Here is a 19,679-nt window from a genome sequence, read left to right as displayed (position 1 = left end):
CAACTGTGTGGGGCAGCTGTGCTAGGGCTGGAATCGGAGGCACTGATGATGTCTGCCCGCAATTTTGCGCTGATATCCAGACTCATTTTTCAAATGTTGTGGAAGCACTGCCAGGAGTTGCAACTGGCTGATACTAAGTTAAAGAATGTGTAGGTGGAGGTCATGCTTTTTTCCTGGAAGGAGAATGAGGCCATTGGTTGGTGACACCATGGTAAGCATTCATAAAAGCAAGTGATGACTCACTAGCTGGTGGAGAACTGGATGAGTTCCTTCTTCTTCTTCTTCTTTTTTAAGATTTATTTATTTTAGAGAGAGAGCAAGAATGGGAGGGGCAGAAGGAGAGGGCGAAAGTATCTCAAGCCGACTTTACACGGATCACAGAGCCCTATGTGGGGCTTGATCTCATGACTCTGAGGTCATGACCTGAGCCAAAATGAAGAGGTGAATGCTTAACTGACTGAGCCACCCAGGCGCCCTGGGGTGAGTTCTTCTTAAAATCAGTTTCCTGAAACTGCAAGAGGCGTGGACATCTGCTTTTATTATCTACCATTCTTCCCTTCGTGTTGTACAAAGCAGTTAGTTCATCCCTTCTGTTACAGACCAGCTTCTACTCTATTCCTTGTGGGTCGGCCAGCCATAATCCCCAACCCGTGGTCACAGGGTGAGCATGTGACCCAGGTCTAGCCAGTCATTGCTGGCTTCACCAAATCATTCCAGGAAGAATATATGATCCAGGTCAGGCTGGGTCAATCAGGATTTTTCAGACTTAAGACGAGAGGGAAATGTGTCCCTTTGTCCTTTGACAGATAACTAAAAGGACAGAATCCCTCCGAAGTGCTGGCTGCCATGGAAGAGTCTACAGAAAGGAACCCCGTACATACAAAGAAGCCACTTTGGGGAGAAAAGCCAAGAGAGGTAAAAATGGGACACTATCAATTTTAGCACCTAGATCCAGAGAGGCCACAGATCAGTTTTATCTGTGAATCCCATGTACAAAATAACTGCTCCTCTCTGCCATTTTTTTTTGGGGGGGGGGGGCGCTTAAGTTAGTTCAAATACTCTCTAACACTTTGAAAGAAGTAACCTTAGAGACCAACCAGTCCAATTTCCTTATTTTATAGACATGGAAATAGAAACAGAGAGAGGTTAACCAACACAGGGTATGCAGCTGGTCAGTGCCAAAGGCCTAATGACAGCTTCTTGCTGGTAAGAATAATATTAAAAATTAATAGGCCACCTGGGTGGCTCAGTCAGTTAAGTGACCAACTCTCGATTTCGGCTCAGGTCGTGATCTCAGGGTTGTGAGATCGAGCTGTGCATCCGGCTCCTGGCTCAGCAGAGTCTTCTTGAGATTCCCTCCTCCTCCCGCTGCCCCCTCCACTCTCTCTCTCTCTCAGATAAATAAAATCTTCAAAAAAATTGATAGCACTTCCTGAAATTGAGCCATCAGTAAGTAATGAATACATATCTTGTTCATAAAATTGTGAAAGAAGCCATCAGTAGGTCTGAAAACAAATGGCTTTTGAAAATGTTGATCTCTGGAGAGTGAGAATAGAATGAAGTGGAGGAAGTCTTATTTTTGAATTTCATGGTCTCCTATGCTGGGACTTTGACTAATTTTTTAACCTTGTGCAGAAAAAAATATGTTTAAAATCTATAAAATTCTATAAGACATATAAATTATAAACATATTAATTCTTAAGACACATAACATTCCCGGAGCTTCTATTTTAAAGGTCACACAGTAAAAGACAACACAGTGCTCTTGTCTTAATAACTAAATATTCCCAGAAGAACATCTATTCTGGGTACCTGAAATACCCAGGGGAGGCCCTCCTCCAAAGACTTTACTCAGGACTCCTGGGTGGCTCAGTTGGTTAAGTGTCTGTCTTGGGCTCAGGTCATGATCCCAGGATCCTGGGATCCAGTTCCATGTTGAGCTGCCTGCTCAGTGGGGAGTCTGCCTCTCTTTTTCCTTCTGCCCCTCCCCCCACTAGCACTCTATTAAATAAAATCTTTTAAAAAAAAAGAAAAAAAAAACCCTCAAAACAAATACTTTAATTAATCGTGACTACTACTGCTGCCACACCAGCAGCTTCGTCACCACCACTACTACTACAGATCACAGAGAACACTTACTAAGCACTTGCTACGTACCAGACACAGTTAGGAGTACTTAACCTATACCAACTATACTGAATCTTTATAAAAACCTAAGGAGAGAAAGCCTCTTTTATTATCTCCGTTTTGCTTAGGAGGAAACTGAGGCACAGGGTTAAAAAGTAAGTTGCTGAAAGGTACATGGCTGGAAAGTAGTGGCGATGCACTTAAAGGGAGATGTCTGATAACTATTATGTTATGGTTATGTCTCTCAAGGCAGCAGGACTTATCTAGTACTTCCTGGTGCACTAGGATTCCTTCAGCCAGCCCACCTTTCTAACGTGGGTTCCGCCCAACGCTTTCACTCCCGTCCCTTTGTTTCTTTTTTACCGGGGGATATCAACATTGTAATGGAGTTCGAAACAGCTACACAGAGAGACAACTTGGCTATGTCCTGGAGACGGTCCACATGTACAGTTTTAGGTGGGGAATGCTTTATGTTTCACATGCTGTACTTTGCAAATTTTTTATTTCTTGGGAAAACTGCCACCAGGCTATTCTCTGGCAGAAGTGATCATGCCACTACTGGGTATGTATTCCAAAGATACAGACGTAGTGAAAAGAAGGGCCATGTGTACCCCAAGGTTCATAGCAGCAATGGCCAGTCACCAAACTGTGGAAAGAACCAAGATGCCCTTCAACGGATGAATGGATAAAGAAGATATGGTCCATATATACAATGGAGTATTATGCCTCCATCAGAAAGGATGAATATCCAACTTCTGTATCAACATGGATGGGACTGGAGGAGATTATGCTGAGTGAAGTAAGTCAAGCAGAGAGAGTCAAGTATTATATGGTTTCGCTTACTTGTGGAGCATAAGGAATCACATGGAGGACATGGGGAGATGGAGAGGACAAGTGAGTTGGGGGAAATTGGAGGGGGAGATGAACCATGAGAGACTGTGGACTCTGAGAAACAAACTGAGGGTTTTGGAGGGGAGAAGGGTGGGAGGTTGGGTGAGCCTGGTGGTGGGTATTAAGGAGGGCACGTATTGCATAGAGCACTGGGTGTGGTGCAAAAACAATTCTGAAACACTGAAAATAAATTAAAAAAAAAAAAAAAAAAAAAAAAGAAGAAGAAGAATAAGAAGTGACCACACCACAAATTGTTAGTTTTGACTAAGACAGGTCTGAGTTTCTTCTTCTGTGAAATAGAAAATCAGACTATTTTTCAATAGTTCCTTAAAATATGTTTTAAAGTTCTTCCAAGCTATAAAATCCACAATCTAGTCTCTCAAGATTGGACATGTGAATATTAATTTGTTGTGTTATTGCATCTTTTGAGAGATTGTACCACTTAAATATGCTGGAATTTTAAAAAATGGTTATCTTCCAAACAACACTAATTTTATAAAGATGACTTTTTTTAGATTTCTATTAACACAGGCCTATCGCTGAAGAGGTCAACATTTCTGAATAAAGGATAAAATGCCAATAACATTTTCTATATATTTCAGTCTCACAAGGGTAAATAAGTGAGAGGAATGCACAGCTGGACCTGAGTACTCAAAGAGTAATTGGTTTTCTCTTAAAGGCTGCCCACTGCTAGTTTACGTGTTAATGACCAAGATATAAGGCATTGCCTGATCACCAGGCACCAATTCCAACCACTCATCCAGAGGTTCTTAAAAAAACTCAAAAATGCATGTTGGCAAGCTCAAGAGATATAGCTTAGCAGTGTGCACCAAGAAACTTGTGACCAGGGGAAAGGACTGTTAAATTTTAAATGGCTTTGACCTTTCTTAGCTTATGACCAACTGACCTTGACATTCCTCAGAAGCCAAAGGATGAGCTGCGGTAATGGCAGCGCTTGCTGACTGACCTTCCCACTCTCGAGGCAGAGCCAGTCCTTCCAGCAGTAAATGAAGTTGATCAAAACGTGTCTCGGGAAGAACCATGAGGCTCCCTCCCTGAGAAATGACTAAAACCACTAAATAATTCTTAGATAAAATGGCCTAGTTACTTAATGTAATTACTCTTTAAAAAAATTAAAGAAATGTATCACAGCTACATGAAGGTTCCACATGGTTATATTTGCCCATATATGGTCAAGAGGCATTTTTCCACCGTTCTGTTGAATGGAGTGTTCTATAATATGGTATTTATGACCTCTCTATATGATAAAAACCCTGCAACATCTTGAAATACTTTTCGAAAGAAGAAAACTTTATAGTAGAGTCACCCATAGTATTGAGCTTGTTTTACTGCACTTCATTAATCTTTTCCAAAACATGTAAATAATGAAGTTTGCTGCATACAGTGCTGGGTTTTACAATTACAAAATTTTATATTAGGTGGCCCTCCCTTTAGGGAAGTCGTATATATACCTGGATGTGATTATTCTTTTTAAAATTCAAAACAAATAATGAAAAAGCTACTTGAGTATAAATATCTGTAAAATGATGTTAACAGGAGATTCATAGAATGATAGATGGAAGGAAACAGGATCATCTTGTACAACAGAATGAAAGGTCAATCTATTGAGGTAACCCAGAGGAGACCACTGACAGAGCTTGAATTAGTAACTAGGTATTTTGCGTTTCGCTTCTCAAGTGAAGATACCACGTTACAAACTTTTTTCATAAAGGCTTTCACTAACGATTAAACCAAAAAGTCATTTCTAACAAGAGGACAGATAAATAGTCCAAAGAACAAAGGAAAAGATGTGCTGTATAAATCAGTCAGGTTCCAACACGGACTCCTTCTTCTCAGAAAGGGACGGAGTGAGCCCTTGCTTAGAAATAACGCAGAGCTGTCTGTACAACAGTTTTATGTCCTGACAATTCTAACACACGTGTGTGTGTATGTGTGCATATAACCCTATATCTGACTAGATATTGTCAGCACGATGCTCATTTTCAAGTTTAAATATGATAGTTATTGTCTAAGGACAACAGTCCTATGTAAAAATTACACTTTCACTCCTAACTTGACCTTCCATGTATGATCTTCTGTCCTGATGGTGGCGACCAGTAAACAAAAGCATTATCTGTAATCTCAGAAGCACATAGAGTTCATATCAGAGAACCAAAATTAGTGTGAATATTTGTTGTTAATTCCTTTTAAATAAGTTGGGATTAATGTAATAAGTATAGAACATCAGAATTATGAATTTACTAGTGATTTTTTTTCTGGCTGTGGACATTTCTTGGTCTCTAAAATAAGAGTAAATGAGGGGTGCCTGGGTGGCTGAGTCCAGTTGCTGTCTGCCTGTGGCTCAGGTCATGATCCCAGGGTCCTGGGATGGAGTCCCACATCGGGCTCCCTGCTCAGTGGGGAGTCTGCTTCTCCCTCTCTCTCTGCCCTTCTCCCTGTTTGTGTGTTCCCTTTCTCACTATCTCAAATAAATAGATAATTTAAAAAAAAAAAAAGATCCACAGAATTTACAAAAATATCAAAATAAGCCAGAGGACATTAATCCTTTATGGTATCTTTGTCTCTCTCACATACACACACACACACACAAACACATACACAAATATTCCTTTAAAGAGCATTATGCTATCATCTTTTAAAAATCATTACTCTAGGGGCCCCTGGGTGGCTTGGTGGGCTGGGCCTCTGCCTTCAGCTCGGGCCATGATCCCAGGGTCCTGGGATCCAGCCCACCAGAGTGAGGGGCTCTCTGCTCAGCAGGGAGCCTGCTTCCTCTCTCTCTTTCTCTCTCTGTGTGTGTGTCTGCCTCTCTGCCTACTTGTGATCTCTATCTGTCAAATAAATAAATAAATAAATCTTTAAAAAAAATTATTACTCTATTGCCATATGATAGACTTCTGGAAGAAGAGAAGCCTTGTCTGTATCCTCCCCTTTTGGTGGGTAAAGGAGGTGATTCTGGGCAGGCTTGGATCAGCCCTTCCTTTTCTCCTCTCCTTAGGACATGCTGCTTGCAAGAAGAGTGCTTTCTCCTCCCTCTTGGGAGATGGGGGTCTGCCCCTGTGAACTATGGAAGCTAGCTACCTGTGAATGGGCAAGTACCCCGGCTTAACCACGGGGTCAAGTATGAGCACCCTCACCTGGCTCAGCCACCCATCTCTTTTCTCCTCTGGTTCTCCCCAGTACAAATCTGAGGCTTGGATCTCTCTTTCTGACTCATTATTCCTCAAATGGTCCCAAACTTGAAAAGAGAAGAAGGGATGGCAACCCTCTAATATAAATCATTTATGCACTTCAATAGTCTGAAAGAACCTTAGACATATGGGCTCCCCTGTTGCTTAGTGTATTTTCAAACCATGAGTCATCACTGCTTCAGCACTTACCTAGAGAGGCTGGCCCCAGCTCTGGTACAGGACAGAGAAGGTGTGGTGACCTCAGACTGACTCAGTGTAACGAAATAAAAGCATTCGATGGATGCCCCCCTCTCAGCAATCCCTCCTTTCCGAGGGATGTGGATGAGCTCCTGTGCATCATGCTTCCCTAAGGAACTGTGGTAATTGCAAATTCATCCATAACCTTTCATTTCCAGTGAAGTTTTAGTACCCGCACCTTCTCCTGAAGATAGAAAGCTTGTCTTTATAGCCCCTTTTCATTCAGCTGATGTAATACTCAGTTTAAATTTACCTTAACAAATGGCCTGTGACAGTTTCTTACCCATAACAAAATACTGCCATTAAGTTTTGATTATGAAATTGGTTGGAAAAACAAGACACAGGCATAATCTTTTTGACCAACAGAATTTAACTTTTTTGGCTTAGAGATAAAGCATAAGAATAATGATGGCTTCTGAAAATCAGTAGAGTAGTCTTAACAAAATCTTTTCTTTTCAAAAGTGAGCTTGTAATTATAACCAGTAACTGCAGACCTTTCTATAAAATATTCCTTTTTACTTCTTTTGGAATTAAATTCTTTATATTAAAGTGCATATGATAAAAATGCAAAAACAAATCCTACTTGATTTCCATGTGCCAAGAAAAAAACATTTGATCCACAACCCATACCTTATGTGAAAAGTAACTTATATCAATCTTCAAGTTGATTATGAACCTAAACTATAAAATTACAAGAAGAAAATGGGAAAATCTCTGTGACCATATGTAAGGCAAAGATTTCTTAGGTGTGACACCAAAAGTATGTTCCATAAAAGAAAAAAAAAAAAAACCTGCTAAATTGGGCTTCATTCAAATTAAAAACTCATGCCCTTCAAAAAGCAAAAGATACAAAAAGGACACCAGGAAAAGTATGTCTTTATTCCATACTTGCTTCCTCCCAATCCAATTTCTGGTCCCAGCATCAACTGAATACGATTAACCATTCTTTGTGTTCCCTCCCAAGGCAGGCCATGCATAGAAAGCATATCGGTATATACTATATGGTAGTTATGTCGTTTTTTATAACAAGATTTTTTTTTAAACACAAAACTTTAATATTCAGCACATTTACTAGATTATTCAGTTAGTCCCATACTGTTGACAGCATTTGTGGGTCACGCACAAATAGTTGAGACCAAATTCTTTGGAAGTAATTAGTTTTGAAGTTTACTTGAGCAAATGTGGAAAGAGAACAGATTAAAAAAAAATTTAATTTGTTTGCCTCAGTTAAAACAAACACAAAAATCTTTCCTAAATTATCAGTCTCTCTGTGTATTATTTAGCCATACTTCATATTTTAGCTATGTCAGCTGTTGTATCCTGGGGGAGAAATGTTGTCATCTGGGGCCTGATCCTAAACTATTATTTGAAGTACATAGAAACCAGTTTCTTCAGTTGTTTCCATTTCTTTGGGTACTGGTGTTTTCAGTAACGAAATTCTCTTCTAAAGAAAAATGAGCATCTCTTGAGTCACTTTGATAATTAGAGGAAGTATTTGCTTAGGCTGAACTAAAAACATTTTTCACACTACACAGCCTAATTCACTTCCTAAATGACTCATGTAATACCCAAGTGAACAAGAAGAGGACTCCCACCTCATTCAAATTCCTTTTCCTGTTTTATTTCTTCACGGCATTTACCATCAAATTACTACAGTTATGTATCTTTTTTTATACTTAACCGCCTAAATGCCCAGCCCTTCAGCCCACCCCTACTCCAGCCCTGGGAGGTCAGTGCCTTAAGGGAGGGGACTTTTTCTGTCCAGTTGTACATGGCTGTGCTTCAGGGTCTGAAGTGGGCCCTGACTCATGTTACGTCCTCAGCAGATACTTCCCCACTGAAGGAACTGCATTTCCACAACTGGGATTAGCTTATTCCTGTCCTATGGTTTGTAAATTCATCTCCAGCTGTGAAAAGATGGAGAGGACCCTTAGAATATTTAACACAGTTTCTGCTACCTTGATTTAGAGTGTAGAGGTTTGTGTATACCTAATTTATATCTGCTAGACCTGCGCTGTCCAAAGAGGGTAGCGAGTAGTCACATGCGGCTATCGAGCACTTGAAATATGGCTGGTCCAAACTGGGATGAGCTATATGTCTAAAAAACACAACAGATTCTCAAGATTAGTTCAAAAAGAGTGTAAAAATGATCTCATTAACATGTTTATATTACTTGCATGTTGAAACAGTATTATTCATATATTGGGTTTAATAAAATATATTAAAATTAACTTCACTAATTTCCTTTTTCTTTTTAATGACTACCAATAAACTAAAGCTGTGTATTTGGCTTATATCTTAGTTCACACTGTATTGCTACTAGACAGCGCTGGTTCTAAAAGTTCCCTCACTACTTCTTACAAGAAAATTCTGAACAGAAATCCTAGTACAGAGCCTTAGAACCTGAGGCCTTGGTCTCTACAGGACCAGCCATGGGAGAATAGTGATGGGTTTGTTCACAATAGTGGCAAAAAGTCATCCTCCAAACTCTTAATCATTTTCTAATGCATTTACTGATTTCTCAGCAAGTGACATCAGAAATTTTCAAAGATGTGTTTCTCAAACCATTCCAGTCTTCTAAGACATTCACACAGGTAGGCCTGTTTGGGGCACCCTCAGTGCTACTCGTCTTGATGGATGAAAGCACCCAAGCATCTTGGACAGCGTTCTCCTTCAGGCAGTAAGAGGAGACTCCAGTCCCACAGAGAGCCTTATCCTGGTACCGTTCACATTCTAGGGCCATGGTTTGGGCCACAGGCAGCCTGGACCGCCGCAGTGAGCACAGATATTGACCGATCACAGTGAAAGGCAGAGACAGCGGGCTTTGGGGTGGAGAGGAATTTGAATTTTTTCTCTCATGAAATACAATGTAAGCCTTGGATCGTGTAACAGAGCAAAAGCGAAAATGATTGAACCTGTCAACAAAAGAGGGGAATGACCAAGTTACAGAGCCAAGGTTTTAGGTTTAAACAAGGCTGCAGATTTTTCCTCCATTTTATAAAAATGTTTAAATCAAAGTCTTAATGCCCAAGTACAAAAACAATAGGCTACTGTCTTAAAATGCACAGACAATGATCATATTTAGAGTAGGTCTGCTAGATGGGAGGGAGTCCAGATTGAAACTGGCCAGGCAGTGGGCAGGAAACAGCTCTCCATCATGTATTATGTTACTTCTGAAAGACTATAGTCACCTGCTCTTGCCTCCTTGTTAAAGTCCATTCTCCCAAGTTAACAGTCTTCTCAACCATGGTATTATCATTAAGTTTCTATCTTTTGACCCAAAAAACAGCATCTCATAGAAGACCTGCCAAGTTAAAGAGAGACTGCAACAGATACTGTCTTCATCCTCAAAGAAGATGAAATGTCAATCAAAGTATTATTTATGCTTGATCAAACTTTATAAAAACAAGATGCCTGGAAAAACAGCTTATGGTACAAGTGATGAGTATAGAACTTAAAAAAAAAAAGCCTTCTGGTTTGACTTACTAAGTTTGGCTAAATATAGTTAGCAGCCCTCATGCGTTGTAGCACATTTTCCCCTGGAATTCAGCTAATGTAAATAAAACAAACGGAGGGAACCTGGCCCCCCTCCATGAACATTACATCATTCTTCCTTATTAGGAAAACTTCTTCAAACCTGACATTTTGTTCGAAACAATCAGTGTTTAATTCTCAATGAGCAACTCTAGATGGAGAACAGCTCTAATCAGAAGGCTGTTATATGTGGGAGAAATGTGGGTGACATATAGGCTCATTTTAACATTGGTATTTTAATTCTCTAAACAGTAGCACCATTATAGAAAGCATTAAAGAGAAATATTTAATGTTCCCAGAAGAAGGTGCATTTAAGAAAGCACATTTAATGTTCCTCAAATTTTTGCTTTCCATATATTTTCTGATCTATGCATATGTTGTGGTGAACAGAGAGAGACGTCAGAAATCTGAGATTCTGGAAAACCCCACAAGAGACAAGCATTGGCCAGGATGTGGAGGAAAGGGAATGCTGGTGCCCTCTTGGCAGGAATGTAAATTGGTGCAGCCGATGGTGCAATGGGAAACAGTATGGAGGTTCCTCAAAATATTAAAAATAGCACTACCACATGATCCAGCAATTCCACTTCTGGATATTTCCCCATACGAAATGAAACTGCTATCTCAAACAAATACCCTCATGTTCACTGCAGCATTACTTATAGTAGCCAAGACATGGAAACAACCTAAGTGCCCATCAGTGGAGGAATGGATAAAGAAGGGGTGATGTATATAGACGCTATACGATGAATATTAGCCCCCCAAAAGGGAAATGGTGTTATTTGTGACAATACAGATGGACCTTGAGGGCCTTATGCTAGGCAAAATGAGCCAGACAGAAAAGACAAAAACTATATGATCTCATTTACATGTGGAATCTAAAAAAACTGAACTCACAGAAAGAGTAGACCGGTGGTTGCTAAGGGTAGGAGGCGGGGCTGAGTCGAGGGGAAGCAAACTTTCAGTTAGGAGTAAGTTCTAGGGATATAATGTGCAGCATGGTGCCTTTGGTTAACAGTACTGTATTGTATATTTAAAAGTTGCTAAGAGAATAGATCTTAAAAGTTTTCATCACAAGAAGATGTAACCATGTGAGGTGATAGATGTTAACACATTGCAGTGATCATTTTGCAGTACAACGCATATCAACCACTATGCTGTCTACCTTAAATTAATACAATGCTATATGTCAATTGCATCTCAATAAAACTGGAAAAGAAATTGTATTTTAATATTACATAATAATAACCTGTTTGCAAAAACAAAGATCACATCAAAGGATCTAGACATCTTGGTATGAAAGGTAAGATTAAGATACGTAAAATAAAAACTGATCAGAGCAAACTCTTCCTTAAACAGCTACCTTTCCATGAATATAAACAGGATAGCTTATCAGTTTGCTGATTCTACCTGATAGTTGACCTTTCTTCCATCTTGATGTGAAGGATTATTTTTATGAGAAATAAGAGAGAGTTGAAAAAAAAAGTTCTAAATCTAAAGTTCATAAGGGTACAATGGGGCTGACAAAGCGAATATCACAGTATAAAATGATCAATTTGTATATAAACCACCCAGAGATGCAACAGATCTTGAGGGTAACATGCTAACGTGAACCCGAAGCCTTCTTTTACAGGGTGCTCCGTTCAGCAGGCCGTAAATCACAAACTGCTCACTAATTTTTCATTTTCACCTTGGTTCACTAACAGAATCCCAATTCCTCACATATTCATGGCAATGCGAAGGGCTAGGACTAGCTTTCGGAGGAGGGCAGGCAGGAGAGAAGGCAGGCTGGCCTGGGACAGAGGGAGGATGGTTTGAACACTTCCAAGTGTGCACTCCTAAATCTAGCCCTATTATAGACTTTTCTCTTTGATTTTTTTCAATGGAAAGCAAAACAAGTACACCTGAATCTGTTGTGCTCCATAACATGTATATTGGACTGGGGATTGTCCTTCTTGTCTCTCAGCACTGGCAAACTGGAAAACTCATTCCATTTAGGAACTCAAAGAACTTTCCAGTCTAAATCTTCTGGGTGTTTTATCTACACACTTCTTGCTGATTTGGGAATTAATGGTAGTGGCTTACTGCTCAGGAGTGTAGACTCTGGAGTTATATCACCTGTATTTAAGTTAGTGGCTGAGTGTCCCTAATCACTTAGCCTTTCTGAACCTGTTTCTTCTTCCTTCCATGGGGTTTATGAGAGCACTTAACTGCCTAGCCTGTAAAGATGAAATGACTTATTATACACAAAATGTTTAGAGCAAAGAATGAGCAAACCTTCAGTAACGCTTAGTAATGACTATTCAGTATAACCTAATATGGACCCTTGACTTTCAGACAACAGGTCAATTGATAGTCTTGGGAGAAATGGAACTTGTAGTTATCCCACTAATGTTATATCATGTTAAGGTCACATAATCTAGAGAAAGACTAATTTGTAAATTTAACAAGAATCTGTGCATCAGTGGGTACTAGAGTTTTTGTGCTATCTTTCTCAAGCAGGCTTTCGAGTAAGCCGAACTCATTTTGACCCCATGGGTCAAAGAAGGAATAAGAATGCCTTAATATGGGTCTGGGTGGTGCAGTTGGTTAAGTGTCAGACTCCTGGTTTTGGCTCAGGTCATGATGATCTAGGGGTTGTGAGATCAAGCCCGATGGCCTTCTTGAGCCCCATGTTGGGCTCTGGGCTCAGTGCAGAGTCTCCTTAAGACTCCCTTTCTTTCTCTCTCCATGCCCTCTAATTAAAAAAAAAAAAAACAAAAAAAAACCCTTAAAAATTTTTTTTTAAAAGATTGCATTTAGTGATTTTTATTAAGGCATTCTCTTTTTCTGCCAAGGATTTATTTATTTTAGAGACACAGCTAGGGTGGGGGGAGGGTAGAGAGTGAGAGAGAGAGAAAATGTGTCTAGTAAGGAGATGGGTAGAGGGAGAGAGAGAATCTCAAGCAGACTCCCAGCTGAGTGTGGAGCCTGATGCAGGGCTCGATCCCAAGACCCTGGAATCAGTCATGACCTGAGCCGAAATCACGAGCTGGATGTTCGATGGACTGAGCCACACAGGTGCCCCCTATTCCAAATATATTGTAAAGCTGAATTTAGATCACTTCAGCAGTGTGTTCATTCTTCCTCACAGCCCCTTTTCGATAGACATCAGGGAATCTGGGAACAGGGGAAGAGAGTAACATGAAGTAAAAAGGTAAACAACCAGGTCGTCATCTTCACCATGGATCCAGTCTGTGCTCAGTACACAGACAGACCCAACTGCAGTTCCACAAGTAAGTGGCCTGCCTCCCTCCTGACCTGGGGAGCTATAACCCCAGTCCACTGTCATCGCAGGGACAGAGAAAGCACATCTGTTAAATATGAGCTTTAGTGGAAAAAATTCAGCTGGCATTCTCTTTTCCTCTCTGTCGTCTTGTTTTAATAGCACTCTTATGTAAGTTCTTTACTATATATAGTTGAGAATGGGGAGCTGTGATTTGACCTGTGTAGAGGCAGTCAGACTTGGGCCATTTCCTTCCCCCTTGTGCCAAAGGGCAGCTGGTCCTAAAGTCCATCTGGAGCAGCCGGGGCACAGAAACCCAGGATCCTGGAGACTCTGCTCTTGTCCCACTGCTGTCCCTTCTTGGAGCATTGGCCTCCCCACCTATACAATTGGCACAAGGCCTATTTCTGACCTAACTCGCTGGGGTTGCCTGTGGAACCTCAGAGAACATCTGGGAAACATTTTTTTGGCTTAGTCAACAATGTGTATTTTTTTCCCCTGTATGTCCCTCCAATATTTATGCCAGAGCTAGAATTCTAACTTCTCAGTCTATGGGTCCTGGACCATTCTACCATCCCTACCAGGCTGTCTCAGCAAGACAACTGTTGGTTGATTTATTGTCTGTTTCTTCCACTAGGCTGCAATCTCTGTAAGGGCAGGATCCCCATCTATTACACTCCCCGGTGTATTTTCTAAAGTCTAGCACACAGTCCATGAACGAACCTATGAATCAATGAACAGGAAGAGGCAGTTGTAACTAATGCTTAGTGAATACTGAATAAACGCCAGACACTGTCCGCTTTATCTGTATGCTTCCTCTGTCTCTCATGTACATTTATTTTCTCTCCAGTACCTAAAAGATGTATGACCTGGGACCACTTTATCAACCTCTCTGTACCTCAGTTTTCTCATCTGTGTAATAGGATCATAGCAGGACCTGTGTCATAAGGCTACTATAAATATTACATAAGACCAGCACTTGGCACAGAGTGTGCTCTGTCAGTTGTGATAATCTTCTCTTCCTCCTGAGTGAATGGCCCCATCTCTGAGCCAGTGTCACAAGTCAGAACCCCAGGAGTCATCCCTACCTGATTCTCACCTACCATGTCTAAACCACCACCAGGTCCCTGCCTTTCCCTCTCCTGACATCTCCCACACAGCATTCTCATCATGCAGCCCAGAGATTTTTTTCAAGTTGTGCATCTAGTCTCATGACTTTCTTACTTACTGGGCCCCCAGTCAGTAGCTCCATTTGTTCTTGGGATGAATTCTAAATTCTCTAGCTGGACCCACCGGGTCTGGTGGCCTGGCTCTAGCCTCTTCTCACTGCCCCCATTCTTGGAGTTTCAGCCCTACCCTAACAGGTGCCATTCCTCCCACCTTAATGCCTATCCCGTCCCCCACTCATCCTTCAGACATCAGTTCCAACATCACTTCCCAGGGAAACGCCCCTTCCTCAGGCCTCCTAAGTGGACCAAGTGCTTCGGCCTCCTGCCCTCAGAGGTCTGGGCACATTTTCTCCCTGCACGTCTGTGATCTAGTCTGTGATGGTTCCATCCGCCCAGACCCCTGGGGCCTCCCTCAGCTTCAGTAAAATGAGGCCCAGGAGGCAGCATGCTAACAGAAAGAAATGACAGCTGGGTCTAGAAAACACCTGGGATCTGGTGTGGCCTTCTCCCAGTGTGGTCCTTTCTGGACTTCATTCTGGTCATCTGTAAAATGACCTATAATAGACTTTTAAGGCCAAAATTTCTATTACAAAAAAAAAAAAAATCTGTACATGGGAAAAGCTAGCAATGGTTCTCCATAAAAGCAAAACTACTCTGTCGTTCCCCAGATGCCATTATCTCAGCTCTCATTTTTCTACCATTAGTTAGCTGGCTGTGACGGTCCTCCCTCCACAAAACACTGTGGTCTTTTCTTTTTTTTCTCAAAAGACTGGAATGATGAAAACAGATTTTATTAATCCTAAAAAGTAAACTTGTGATTTTCTGCAGAGTGTAACACTGAGTGAACAGTTCATATTACCAAAAACAACTGAGGCAAAAGATAAGGCAACTCATTTCAAGCCTTACTTTGAGAACCGCTGTCAGTGCATCAAACATACATATTCCACATGCAATACAGAACATCCAGACTAGGCGGACTCGGAGAAAATAGTGCCCACTTAATTCACCTAAAAGTCCACAACACACAGTAAATCGAATTATTGGGGACCAAGGCAAAATTGAATGCCCCTGGGAAATAACACTAACCTCAAGCTTAAAGAGCAACTACAAACTCTGCATACCTACTATTAATTTTGGGGATGGCCCTTTAATTTTTCATTCTGCCTCCTTGCCCAAGAGCTTTTGCCTCACGCTGGCACTAGGCTCAGTGCTGACCAACTAATAATGGACAAAACGCTTCCACTGAAGCTGCAGGAAGCCAGCAAGCACAGCTTGGCCTAATACAGTGGTCAGCTGCATTAAAGCAGTGTGACTCATATTGCTGGGCATAGTGTGTATTTCCTCACAACACAACATATTTAGCTTTAAATTTGTGCAGTACTGTCTGTCTGATGTAAGTGCCCTAGACAATCCCAGTCAGACAGAAGGGGGGGGTGTGTGATACATTTTTGGCCCCTGCATCTTACCAGCCTTGCCAGGGAGCTTTTGTGTACCTAACTCAGGGGAGTAGGTGATTTCCAAATCAACTCCCATGTCAGCAGGAGCTAGATTCTGGCCATAAAGCTGCTATCGGCTTTGCAAGATCTGGCTTACTGCACCCCCTTTCTCTGTTCTGAACAGCAACTTGCTGCCCCCATCTTCCAGGAGACCAGAGCACATTTCTGGGGGTTATGAAATGTGGCGGAAGGGCTCAATGCTGATTATTTTGCTAGACAAGGCTACCATTCAGGTTTCCATCACTGTCACCTATGTATTTATCCAATGGGCATAAAGGAGTCATGGTTGGCTTTTTCTTTCTTTTTCTTTCTTTCTTTTTTTTTTTTTTTTTAACATCTAGCATTAATGGCTTTTGATTTTTGACATACCTTAGCACTTATTGCCGTGCTAAGGTATAAGCCTTTCAATAGAAATGGGTTCTGGAGGAAAACGAAAAACTCAGAGATCTTTGAATTCAATTCACGAGACTGCAAAATTGTTCTGTTAACAGTTTTACCCTGCTACATCCTTCTGTTTTCCTTCTGTTTTGTTTTTGTTTCCAGTAGGTTCCATGCCCAACGTGGGACCTGAACTCAGGACCCGAGATCAAGAGTCTCCTGCTCTACGGACAGAGCCAGCCAGGCGCCCCCACAGGCAGACTACTTCTAATTTAGCGGAGTATGAGGGAAAGACACACTCCGGAGATGGAGAAAGGTCTCCCAAGGAGAGAAGAAATGCTGGCGTGACTGGCAATCCGGCTTGAAACCACAGGGCGAAATGGAAGAGGGTGTGACAGCACAGACAAGGAAGGAATGAGACCACACGCAGCGGGAGGTGGCGCATGCGTCGCTGGCTTGGCCTCTGGCGGGCAGCCGGGCCTCTCAGGGCCCGGGCCACGCCCCCTCAGAAAGCACATGCGTCCTGCCAGCCCCCGGGGGGCCGGGGCAGAGATCATGCCTCGGGCATGCTAAGTTACAAGTGCTGATTTTGTACAACAAACACCTGGCTACTTTTGAGCTAGAGCCAGGACAGTGTATTACAAACGACAGAATTTGAAATTAAACAGTTAGAAGCCACCTAAGTGACAAAAGAGATGGTCTTTCCTCAGTGGGGGACTGGATTTCCTAGGCTTTTCCAATAGCTTTGGAATGTGAAGAACTGTCATCATTTAGAGGACTTTTATAAGGAGTTTAATACTGTAGGCCTAAATACACTACCTTAAAAATAAACCATTTTATGATCTGGGGAACGTTTTCCTCTGTTGAATTTTTGGTGGCGGGGTGGGGTGGGGGGCGCGAAGGGACAGGGTCCCTTCCCTCCAGGAGCCAGGCGACAGCAGGAAGGGCTCTCAGCCCGGAGGCCTCACAAGCTACCCTACACTCAGCTTCCAGAAAACACTTACATGTCAGGAACTAGGCAAATTGTTTCCCAGCTCTGTGGTCAGTCATAACTTTGTCTGCTTGTCATCACATCCTCATTTCTTAGTATTCTTCAAGGATGATGGAGGACTAAGGAGGTTTATTGCTTTTTAAAAATTAAGCAAATAGGGATGCCTGGGTGGCTCAGTCGGTTAGGCATCTGCCTTCAGCTGAGGTCATGATCCAGGGTCCTGGGATCAAGTCTTGAGTCAGGCGCCCTGCTCAGCAGGAATCTGCTTCTCCCTCTCCCGCCACCCCTGCCCTTGTTCTCTCTCTCGCTCTCTAATAAATAAAATCTTCCAAAAAATTTTAATTAAACAAATACATTGAACAACTGGTCAGAAGTTTACTCGTATTTTATGATACCAAATTTTAGCAAATTAATTCATAAGTGTACCTAATAAAAGAGAATGAATATGCCCCGGATTTCTTTTTTAGTTGGGTGGGGTCAGGGGTGAGAAGAGGGAAGGGCACTGGGGGCTTGGTTCATACTACATGCTTCTTACTATGTGCAGCGTGATCAGTCAGCCCCATGTGCTCTAAACCTCACTACTGCCAGTTATTTAACCTCTCCATGCTTCGTATTCCCTTTTTCAAGAATGGGGATGATAATACTTACTCCTGAGATTTCTTATGAAGTGTAAGTGAGGGGTGGGTGCCTGGGTGGCTCTGTCCATTAAGCATCTGACTTTTTTTTTTTTTTTTTAAGATTTTATTTATTTATTTGACAGAGAGAGAGAGAGATCACAAGTAGGCAGAGAGGCAGGCAAAGAGGGAGAGAGGAGGAAGCAGGCTCCCTGCTGAGCAGAGAGCCTGATGCGGGGCTCGATCCCAGGACCCTGAGATCATGACCTGAGCTGAAGGCAGAGGCTTTAACTCACTGAGCCACCCAGGCGCCCCTTAAGCATCTGACTCTTGATTTCAGCGAAGGTCATGATCTTGGGGTTGTGAGACCGAGCTCTGTATTGGGCTCCACACTAGGCGTGGAGTTTGCTTGGGATTCTTTTTCTTCCTCTCCCTCTCCCCCTTCCCTTCAACCTTCCCAAACTCCCCACATGTTTGCACTCTTTCTAAAAAAATACAGAAAGAAAGAAAAGAAAAGAAAAGAGTAATGTAAAAGTGTAATGCCGAACCTGGCTTTCATAGAATTTTAGTTTCTTTTTGCTTTCCTTCAATATTGATAAACATATAAATATGAAGTTTGGTTTGTACTGAAATCCCTTCTGAGGTCTCAGAATCTAGTAGAGAATTTAATTCAGACTTTTAAGAGCAGACATCAGGTTGTTGGGACGTCTGTCGATGAATTTGTCACTAAAGAAACTGTCACCTGCCAAAATACACGGTCTCTTCCTCTTTCCTTTTCCTTCCACAGCTACGTGTGCCCATGTGGCAGAGATCACCTTAACAATCTACACCTGTTCTCCGGCTGGAGTTTCTACAGTAAAGAAAATCTTGATATGGCTGCTTGAAAAGCAAACCACCACACATCCCAAACACTTAACATAACCTTGAGTCTTCAAAAGAAATGCTTGCACAGGGGGCATGTGGAGGTCTGGAACCCATTACAGCTCAGTTCTCTAGGGGCCGCTGATCTCCTTCTGTGACACTATCAGTTACCAAGGAAAGATAAAGACAAAAGTCAACTGCCATACCCAGTCCTAATGAGAATGTGTTCAGGAATATTGCAATAGGGGCTAGGCTGGCTTGGGGGCTGGGCCCAGAGAGTGCTGCAATAGACTAGGACTAATTCACATTCAGATATTTGTGGCTCTCACTCTGAGGACTGAATCAGATACTCTGCTTTAAGGAAAATGCTTCTTACACCCAGCAGGAAGAGTTGCAAAATAACCTATCTTCTCTCTACTGAGAGCAATTAGTACTCTCATGTTGCTTTTTTTTTTTTAACTTTTTTTAAAAAAAGATTTTATTTATTTATTTGACAGAGAGATCACAAGCAGGCAGAGAGGCAAGCAGAGAGAGAGGGGGAAGCAGGCTCCCCGCTGAGCAGAGAGCCAGATGCGGGGCTCAATCCGAGGACCCTGAGATCCGGACCTGAGCCAAAGGCAGAGGCTTAACCCCCTGAGCCACCCAGGCGCCCCTCTCGTGTTGCATTTTAAGGGAAACTTCACTTGTGTCTGCAGTGACCCCAGAAGTTAATCACACTACAGAACAGTGTGGAGAACAAATATCTTGAAATTATTTATTCCTTTCCTGAAATAAGAGCTGGATCCAAGAGGCTTTGTCATTGATAAAGTTCAGAAATGAAACACAGTCATGGAGTTGAATCTTCTCATTACTTTGCTAAAGACTTGATTCAGGATGATGATTCTGTGCAAAACACATTTTGTGAACC

General features: G+C 41.9%; 2 protein-coding genes across 8 annotated transcripts in view; one reads left to right on the top strand and one right to left on the bottom strand.

Moving 5' to 3' along the window:
• CBR4 (carbonyl reductase 4) overlaps nucleotides 1-17,150 on the top strand; it is a 129,818-nt gene extending 112,668 nt beyond the window's left edge. Inside the window, exon 5 of one of the 2 annotated variants that reach the window (XM_059174913.1) lies at nucleotides 16,475-17,150. In XM_059174913.1, the coding sequence (XP_059030896.1) occupies nucleotides 16,475-16,671 (197 nt within the window). In that variant the 3' untranslated portion in view covers nucleotides 16,672-17,150. Of the gene's footprint in view, nucleotides 1-806; nucleotides 5,535-16,474 lie in introns of those variants that run through there. The other variant, XM_059174956.1, reaches the window with a different exon arrangement.
• PALLD (palladin, cytoskeletal associated protein) overlaps nucleotides 1-19,679 on the bottom strand; it is a 419,989-nt gene that overhangs the window by 50,051 nt on the left and 350,259 nt on the right. The gene's annotated exons all lie outside the window — the stretch shown is intronic.

The sequence above is a fragment of the Mustela lutreola genome, chromosome 1 (genome assembly GCF_030435805.1).
Source record: "Mustela lutreola isolate mMusLut2 chromosome 1, mMusLut2.pri, whole genome shotgun sequence".
NCBI classification, from domain to species: domain Eukaryota; kingdom Metazoa; phylum Chordata; class Mammalia; order Carnivora; family Mustelidae; genus Mustela; species Mustela lutreola.
This window is presented reverse-complemented; position numbering and strand designations above follow the sequence as displayed.